Here is a 10462-nt window from a genome sequence, read left to right as displayed (position 1 = left end):
GTTTATCGACGAATTAAAATAATTTAATAAACGCAATTAGTTATCATTGTAAATTTAATGTCAATAATTAAATAAGTAATTGAACGTGTCATTGTCTTTTTTTGTCATCGAAAGAAAAAGTTAGGTGCACCACAGTCCATCATCAAGTTCGAAATTTCAAAAACCTTTATTTTCAAAAACGCTTTTGCGCGCATATTTCTAATGAGAAAGAAAGCCTTCCCGAGCTAGTGAGGTGAAAATAATATTAAATTTTATAAGCTAGTTTGCAAAGAAAATCGCAAAAAAAATATAAACACATAACAGCTGAAAACATCCAACAACTAGGTCGATCCTAACGCCAACTAGCGGCAAGGCGAAGTTACTAATATTTATTGTTCGTGGTGTTATATATTTTTGAATATTGTTTTAATTTTAAGACCACCAAGTAACATATAAAAAACAATAAATACTTTGAATATCTGTTACATCTATAGAAAGCTCGTGACGCCCTGGCGTGGCTGCGGTGTCGACAGGCCTCAGACGCGGCGGTAGACGATGAGATCCAGATTTTACTCCTGGAGCTCGAAAACAACAAAACTGATCAGTTCTTTACTAATCTTCGCAGTTTAGGTAAGATTTATCTCCTTAACGCTTGAAAATTTTATTTAATATTTAAGATACTTAATGTCTAGACAATTATTGTCAATAACCTTAAAGATGCTTAGGTACGTAAAATATATGATCTTACTGTATTTACAAAGCATGACCTACAAACTTTTCCATTATCACAAAATGCCTAGACGTGAAGTAACCTCAAAGGGCAAAACAAACACGCGTACAACAAGGCACACTTCTGGTACCGTTGCTCTTTAGTGTTTACATACTATTAGCAGTTACTTCAACGCGCGGCAAGTTGGTAACGGTTAACCGCACCTTTTGTAATAATATTGTTTCGGTCAACGATGTTACCAATATCTATATAATTGTAGGTTATTCAGGGTTACCTTTACAGCAAAGTGTTCTTATAGCAGTAGAGTGCCTTGTGAAAGAGTTCGTCCAGAAAAGTCATCGAGTATATAACCAGAAATAGAGACGAAATAAGGGCCATCCATCCCTGGCAACTCATGAGGCAAATGGACCCTATATCACTTTTGAATATCGACTCTCGTTTGCGCTGAAATCACAAATTAGAAAACTGAAATACTACAGCGTCAACAACTGATTTGTGTGTACGTCTCCGTATATTCCAAAAATATTCGTATTTATTGTACTAAAGATAATATCTCTAACAATGGGGGCTGTTCCATTCGGTGGTGTGGAAAAAACAACAAAACATCTAATTACAAAACAAAGGGAATTACATTTCGTCGGCAATTAAATGTTAATATGTAATTCTTAAATTTTTCCGTTATAGCGAAGGTTAAGTTAAACTGGTTGTTTTGAAGTGAAACAATTGACGACCCCCGTTAATTGTGTCGAATTCGGGCTAGCCAATCGGAGCACAGTTGTCACCATAATGGTTTGGCAGAATAGTTTTCAAAGAAATTAAATTACATTTCCTCTCTTTCGGGTTATATATACGATGACTGCTTTGAATGATGTCACCTTTTCAGGTAGCGGGTTGCGAACGTGTAAATTTGTGAACCGTAGTTTTTATTTTTAATTAATAGACAAACTAGAATCGGCCCAACTATCATATCGTTCGATATCAAGTAACCTGTGAAATTGTCAAAATTGTTTGCTATTGACATTTCATTTCCAATAAAACTTCATCACGACTGATGTTGGAATTGAGGCCCAATATTCGCTCTGGACCTTTTGGAGGGAAAAGTGTCGTTTTTATTTTGACTTTCAATTATTTTGTGAAATCTAGTTTAAAGTGGAATAGGATGGTGCTATTGTGCCTTAATTGAAGATTAAAACGCGAAATTATACGAATCTCGAACTAAAATACCCGTATCGGCTCGTTTTAAGGAATGCCGAGTCAATCTAAGCACGCCGCCTCAAATTGCCTATCCTCTTTGTGGCGGCCATATTTACAGAAACATAATTAAACTTCATGTTTAGGCTGATGGCTTTGCCAAAGCCTCAATAAATTAAAAAAAAAAAAAATTGAGGCCCAATCAAATTGTTTTGTTTTTCAGAGATGTTCGAAATTTGAATGTAAAAAACATGTTTTGCTATTTTTACAGCCCCTCATTGTTAGAGATCTTATCTTTATTACAATAAATACAGAATATTTTTGAACTATATGGAGACGGACACACAGGTCAGTTGTTGTACTATTTCAACATTCTAATTTGTGATTTCAGCGTAAACGAGAGTTGATATTTGAAAGTGATATAAGGCCCATTTGCCTGATGAGTTGCCAAGGATGAATGGCCCTTACTTCGTCTCTATTTCTGGTTATATACTCGACGCTAGCAGTACAGTAGTTACCATTGTCTACTTCTCTCTCGAATTTATTGTAAAGTAAAATATAATAAGTAGGTATACCTACCACTTTCCGTACGTTTGGTATTGTAGGGACACATTTGAATTACATTTACATTTGTATTTGTATCACAATGTAATTAATTGGAGTCGAAATTGTACGGTTTTCACGTGGAATATCATTGTGCTATTAATTCGTCATGCAGAAGACCTAACATACGACCCTAAAGTATTATAAATGTGATAATACGTCAAAAGTGTTTCTATCAAATGAGTCATAAAAATAATACGACGTCCACGAAAGAAATCAAGTATATGTGAAATTTAAGAATGACAAAGTGGATTAATTGTTCGCCAGTAGGAGAGAGGTTTAAAATTCTAAACCTCTCTCCTAAAAAGTTGTTATTGTGCAGATGAAGCCTTTTAGGCTAGTTTCACAGCTGTGCGTAAGGTCGGTACGGACTGTCCACTTGCGAGCCGTCGGCATGCGTAGAATCCGCAGTGCTCTGAATCCAGTATTTAATTTAGTGCACGCACGTGTGGCTTGTGCGGAGTTCACGCGGAGCGTGTTCCGCACAAGTCAAACCACGTCACTATAAAACGATGTTCTAACGCCACACGTGTTCCTCCGGTGCTCGTCGCGGACGGTCCGCAGATAAATCCGCACAGCTCTGTAACCAGGCTTGGGATTTATGTTTTTTACAGTAACGTGCCGCAATACATCCCGTGCGTTTCGCATAACGCTTACTATAACACTAGCAAGGGAGCTATGCGGGTGCCTAGCAGTCCTGCACTTTGCATCCACGATCTTCGGCCTGGCCAACAACGGCTGGGTGCTTACGGCCAATCAGCAGGCCGCTGTGCTGGGTGTCGTGCAGTTTGTTGGATCGTGTACAGCTTCTTTTTTGGTCGAACGGATCGGTCGGAAGGTAAGTACAAGTAGACACAGCCACCTTGTTATAACTAATGCATTTTCGCTTTGGTGACTTTCGAGATATTGGACACCTAAAGTTTTATTGTCACCCATCGAGTTTACAACCAGAAATAGATACGAAATAAGGGTCATCCATCCCTGGCAACTCATCAGGGAAATGGGCCTTATATCACTTTTAAATATCAACTCTCGTTTGCGCTGAAATAACAAATTAGAAAGCTACAGCTGTCTAATTTGTTATTGTCATAGTTTCTAAAGTGTTAATAACTCAATTTCGCAAAAAATATCGATTACTTTAGTTATGATAAGGATCACAGGTCATGGTGTTTATAAAGTTATAGCTTTTCAAGACTGAAAATTTGAACGCTATAATTACGTAAGATATAATTTTATAGTACGTCTCGATTTAAATTTTACTCTTAACCAGTAACCATAAGGCGGTTACGAGTCCTGATATAAAGCGGTGAAGTGGATTTATTGCATTAAATTAGAAAAATAGCGCGACGTATATTAATTTTAATTTCTCGATAAAAACCCACTCAACTCAATACGAAAGATATGTAAGTAATTTTTTGAAATTCGTAAGGTTTCATCAAAGAACAGTTTATCTGTGCCTTTACCACGAGTTTATCGCGTAAGAGTGATTACACACAGCGACACTCAGCAGCGAGTTTCACAAACGCGCGTTTGCATCGGTACACGTGCGATTTACAGGCGATTGTATAGACGCAAACACTGCATTGATACAAACGCACGATTGCATTGATGCAATCGCCCGTGATGTTGGGGAAAATTAAACAATCGAGGTTCAGGTAAATACTGTCCTTTTTAATATAAAATTATTTCTATATTGAAAATTGTTCCTATACTAACTACATTGAGTCACTCCAAAGGGGTGATCTTCATGGCATCATATCATATGACAATACGATGTTTATAATTGGGTTTAATTCCAATAATTATTTCCATATATAGTGTTATATATATGTATATCGTTATATGGTATACAATATTAAATATGATCCTTTTATATGATAGGTAGGACCTGAATGTTGTGTACCTACTAAACGCCTATAGATCCCAAGTTTGTAACCGCTCTAAATTACTTCACAATTATGTATAGCAAATTATAATACAGCGCCCCTACCGGTCACAAGAAGTAACAACATTTTGTGTATAAACATTTTACGCGGCCGCTAGCAATAACTGTCACTGTAAGCTCATTGTAGAGGCACTGTAGCTCAGTTGGTAGAGCGGTGACCTTGGTTTGGAAAATACACAGGTTCGAGTTCTGCCAGATCGTTTCTTTGTATAATAATTAAATCTAGGTATATTATTGATGTGGTTGCAATCTTTTCCGTGCTGTTTATGTACTTTTTAGCCGATTTGAAAAAGGAGGAGGTTCTCAATTCGACTGTATTTTTCTGTATGCATACCTGTGAACCGATTTCGATGATTTTTTTTGTTGGAAAGGGGGTAATTCAGTATTACCCTCGTCCAAATTTGAAGAAAATACACCACCCCAAAGGTGGAAAATTAGGGAACGAATAAGTTTTATCAAGTTACAGTCACTTTCCGTTAACTGATTACAACAAGTTAAGTAGCAGTAGAGCTCCTTGTAAAGAAGTTCGTCCAGGATAGTACAGCCTCCTTACCTATTTCTGCCGCCAAGCAGTAATGTCAGCATTACTGTGTTCCGGTTTTGAAGAATAAGAATTGCTAGTGAAATTACAGGCACATGGGACTTGTCAACTTATATCTCAGGGTGACGGGCGCAGTGACAGTGCCCCTCAGATCTTTGCGATTTAAAGCTCTGAGTGGCACTGCAACTGTTATGGACATGCGTGTAGCTTACCATCAGACGCAAGACTTTTTCGTCTCGTCACTTGATATTATAAAAAAATATATATAACTTGGCGAATAGGTGCAATTCCATAAACTTTTAGAACATTTATTCTTGGTAGAATCCATAGCAAGATTGTAGCACATACTTAATACCTATATTTTTCTTTTCCAGCCTCTTCTGGGCATGACCTGCCTGATCTCGGGCGTAGCAATGACCGCTCTCGGTTCGTGGTTCTATGCGCAGGAGCAATGGGACTATTCCGGCGCATCGTGGTTGCCCATCGCGGCACTATGCCTTTGCATTTACTGCGATGCCGCGGGACTGCAGCCCGTGCCGTTCGTAATTATGACCGAGATGTTTAGTTTCCAGGTAATTTCTGGTTTTTATGATAATAGACTACCCCTTACATCGTGTTGAAACCTACACGTCGAATTCACAATTCCCGGAAAACGTGTAACGTCCCCAACTCGTATTGGGGACGTTACACTAGCCTGGTGGACTATGGCCTAAACCCTCGCCTGAGAGGAGACCCGTGCCCAACTGTGGGACATATAAATAAGTTGATTTGCCTGCCCCATTGCGCTTGTCCCTATCTATCGATTCGAGAAATTTTCCGGAGAGACTACGGGCTCGACGGCAAGATCTTGGTACGGTTGTCCGCCAGTCATACACCTTCACGAGCGTCTCTGGCGGACCCGGACTTGGGTATGGACTCGCCGGGGTTTGTGGTTAGCTGCAGGGAACGGACACGTTCCTCTGCCCCGGTGGTGTATGGTCGGGGCGTTCGTCTCGCGCGCAACTAACGCGCCTTGGTATCGGTCTAGTTGAGGGCCTCACGCGAGAAGACGCGCGGGACACGTGAGTTGCCCTTTAAGTCGGTAGCTATATCCGGACATTAACGCAGGGGTAACCTATCACAAAGTCGGAATTTTTTTGTCCGAAATAACGAAGATCGAAATATAACGAAACAGTTGTTCTTTCAGGATATGTTGAATGTTTATTTGACACGATTAGGTTCTGTTAAGAATTTGGGAACTGAAGAGACGCCGTTAATTCGGCGTTGTGAAGTGAGCGTGCGTTACAGCTCCGCCACTAATGAGGCGATCTGGTGGTCGACTTAGAGTCGGCGGCTCAGCGGTGGCAACCGTTAGTTGGGAGGGTCTTGTACGTGCACCCGGGGCGGGTCACTTAAGGCATTAGCCTTCTGAGCACCGGATGAAGTCCGTGCAAACGGGCTGATCCGGGGTTAGGACTTGAATTAGGTGGTCCCTGTGTGAACTCACTCGCACAGGTCATAGTGCCCTTCCCGCATAACCAAGAGGTTGTTAGGGAGGGGCACTATAAACAAAACTTATGTAGAAAGATGTGGGACTGCCCCATTGCGCTCACTCGCCCCAATCAACAACCGCTGCATTAAAAGTGCGCACGCGCGCTTGCTGTACTACAAATCATACTGCTTCAATCGGATAAAGTATAATTTTAATTGCTTCAAAGGTAGACAGTATACTCAGGTCTGATATTGGTTAATTATTTCAATGTTCAAATTTTAGTAGCAGTAGAGTTCCTTGTGAAAGAGTTCGTTCAAGGAAGTATTGCCACCTTATGGCTTGTGCAGCGTGCCGGCGATATTTCGCGACTGCGGTCGCACCGACTCGCTGCGACTTGTTTTAACATGTACATAGAACGAAATGGTTTAGTGCACCAGCGTGCCCGCGACCGGCGAACAATGGTCGTGAGACTTGCGATCAGTCGGCGCAAGTAGCTTGCTAGACTACTACTATATGATCAATTAAGGTTTCTATTATTATTAGACAATAGTCTAATAATAATAGGAATGTATTAATAATTAATTAAAATTAAAAATTAAATATTATGTAATAACATAAGTAATTAAAATTATAATATTGGACCCAGATAGGTTAATTGATGAAGTTCGTAATTGCCGCAGAATATTAATTAATAATAATAATAATAACGCACACACTCAACATAGCCCCGCACTAGGGAAACCCTGTGTCGCGGGTGCCATGGACACACACATAGACAACCACAAATTACACCCAAACTCACGAGAGAAATAAATGTAGGCCATACAAATATTTCTCCCGGCCCGGGAATCGAACCCGGGGACCTCTACGTGGCAGTCCGGTATGGTAACCGTTCGGCCACGGAGGCAGTTTCTTAGAGAGAATTAGATGAGTATTAAATCTTCTTTATCTTATCCCTACTGTAACACGGACCCCTTAAAACGGAATTTTCCAACAAATAAAGTTCTGATATTATATCCATTTTAAATTTACTAAACTATCGTCTGTCGCCGGTAATGTTACGTCGCTAGTCGCATGCTGTACTGTATTTCGTCGTTAGAAGTCGTTGCGAGTCGATGCAACCGCCGCGCGCCGTCACGACTAAACGCTACATCGCGTCGATAAACAATTTTTCACTTCACTAAGCGTTTTTTCCACCCTCGTGCGGAAAAGGTTTTTGAAATTCGAGCTTGACGATGGACCGTGGTGTACCTAACTTTTTTTTTTGATGAAAAATAACATAAATAATGACAAGTTCAACTACGCAATTTGTCGTATATTATTTATGTAATATAAATCCGTTGGTACATAGGTATTTTATATATTTATTTTTTTATATATTTTATTCTTATTATTGTTGACATTAAATTGACAACGACAACAAATTTTTGATGTACCTATTAATGAATAAAGCTGATTTGTTAAAGTTCAACTGTTTTTCTTTCATCTACCATTTACCTCGCTATGGTGAGGTAAAATGTGCTTCGCTCGGCAGCAAAGTTGTGCGGCCCGTGCCCTGAAACCGTCGCTACGCTCTACTCTATTTTTACGCGCTATTCTATTTTTGAATCTTAGGGTCGTATTCTAGAACTCTACTCAATGCTCAAGTCAGGACTTGAGTATTGCAATGAGCACTGAAAATCATACTCAAGTCCTTGCCATTAGGGTAGTATTTCCAGTGCTTCAAATCATACTCAAGTCTGCTCAAATCCTGACTTGAGCATTGAGTAGAGTTCTGGAATACGACCCTTAGCATCCTTCGCTTGCTCAGGTTTCAATACAAGCACGCGCGTCAAACACTGCCTCCGTGGCCGAACGGTTACCATGCCGGACTGCCATGCAGAGGTCCCAGGTTCGATTCCCGGGCCGGGCGAAATATTTGTATGACCTACATTTATTTCTCTCGTGAGTTTGGGTGTAATTTGTTGTTGTCTATGTGTGTGTCCATGGCACCCGCGACACAGGGTTTCCCTAGTGCGGGGCTATGTTGAGTGTGTGCGTTATTATTATTATTATTGTCTCCTTGGGTTTTCATGATTACTATACGATGAAATTGTTTTTACTGGTCCCATGGTTTGTAAGTCAGCCGTGACCATCGGACCTGCAAATTGATATTGATTGCCTCTCCCGATCGGAAACTGCGTCTCTTCCGAACCGAGGCGCTTAATTGTGATTCACAATTGGCCGATCGGAAACTTTTGACATTCCTAAGAAAGATATAGTAGGAATCAGGTTCATCTTCTCGCTCAGAAACCCATCTGATTTCGAGACTACCTGATCGGATAGAATTCTATTTGAATCAAAATCAGGACCCTGGTACAGAGTCCGAAACATTGGTTAGTTTGAAAAAAAAAAATTTATACGCTAATCAGATCTGAAAAAAATTTGTCATTTTCAATTTGGTCTCTTTATTGATATATGTATCACTGTGGTTCTAGAATAATCAAGGCATGTTCTCCAATATCACTTAATTATTTTCAGATGCGAGGCACGGTAACTTCAATAGTAATAGCATTCGCCTGCATACTAGTCTCGATTCTTCTCAGAGTCTTCCAGCCTATCGCAAACGCGGTAGGTCTATTCCTCGTGTTCTGGACCTTCGCCGGCGTTTGTATCGTGAGCACGATATACATTGCATGCTGTGTACCGGAGACTAAGATGAGGAGCATTGAAGATATCTACAACGAGCTCGATGGAAAGAAAAATAAAGACGTTGAACGTGGAAGTGAGAATAAAGACAACGCTGTTACTAAGTTGTAAATAAAAGCAAATGTAAAGATTACCTTAGGACGTAATAATTGTCGGAATGCAGTTTCGTCGAATTCATTTCTCTTTTTTTCTCATTTGCTGTGTTCTGATCCACTATATAATTATTTATTTATTTATAAAAACTAGTTTTATTTTTATAAAAAATTAAATGTTTTTATAGAAATTCGGCCGACAGGGCTCCCCGCTAGGGTGGATAATTGTCGTGTAGGTACGGTGGACGTGGGCTATGCGTCACCAAATAAGTGCTTTTTTTTTAAAACTAAATTTTACAGCTACGATAGAAAGATATTCACGTATAGCTGATTAAATGAAGATTCAATAAATACAGAAATAAACATCATCTAACTGGTACAACTGATGCAGAAACAATTTTATTATATGAACTGTGACCTGGAACTAATAAAAGAAATATGGAACTGGAGTCTTTCAGTCTGAATTAAACTATTCTAAATTTAATCAAGGTTGAACCCTGTGACAGTTCACAAAAATCTATACAATATAACTTTGTAATGACGTGCACTAATTTATGTGTTTCATATACTATTTTTATAAGCCACGCTTTTAAATGAATAACCTTTGTTTGAGTAAATACATTAAATTAAATAAAAAATAACACCATATTAACGTTTATTTTGTAAGAAATGAGCGGAAAAGCATTTCTTTTTCAAAAATTCATAATTTTTCGACAGGTGCAAAGGTTACTTCATTACACTGCATTTGCTAGAGTTGAGGTATATCGATAAAAAGTTTTCGATAATTTAATGAATAAATGTATAGCGTAGACATTCATTCTTAAAGTATGAATTTTAATAATAGGCAATGAATTAATATATCAGTGTTATTACTTTTCTGAAACTTATGAATTAATAACATGATAAATGTTGTTTGTAATTTAGTCAAATATCTATTATATACTAATAAATATAGTTATGTTGTAAGCCTGCGATATACCTAATACAAAACACTTCACAATTCTATACATTGTTCGGAATACGTCAAAAAATAAAACTATAAGGGAGAACTTTTGCTATAGAAATCAAATATACTAAAAATCTATCAACTTTACCGCATCCCTATGAAAAGCTTCAAATGTAGTGTCGCAAGGATCATCCTAGTTTGCATTTAGTATACCTAGGTAATTTCCGTTCTATTGATAGATATCAAAATTGTATGCAGTAGTATCGTAGTAACGAT

General features: G+C 38.8%; 1 protein-coding gene across 1 annotated transcript; it reads left to right on the top strand.

Annotated features, from left to right (window-relative positions):
- Positions 1–473: 473 nt before the first annotated feature.
- On the top strand, positions 474–9325 carry LOC113235547 (facilitated trehalose transporter Tret1-like; the record flags this gene model as incomplete). Its single annotated transcript, XM_026471278.1, has 4 exons — positions 474–609; positions 3118–3341; positions 5364–5561; positions 8981–9325. Coding segments are annotated over 4 exons (837 nt in total), but the record flags the coding sequence as incomplete, so codon positions are not given.
- Between the last annotated feature and the right edge of the window lie 1137 nt (positions 9326–10462).

Source organism: Hyposmocoma kahamanoa, unplaced genomic scaffold (assembly GCF_003589595.1).
Source record: "Hyposmocoma kahamanoa isolate Upper Pololo Valley unplaced genomic scaffold, ASM358959v1 87198, whole genome shotgun sequence".
NCBI lineage: Eukaryota > Metazoa > Arthropoda > Insecta > Lepidoptera > Cosmopterigidae > Hyposmocoma > Hyposmocoma kahamanoa.
This window is presented reverse-complemented; position numbering and strand designations above follow the sequence as displayed.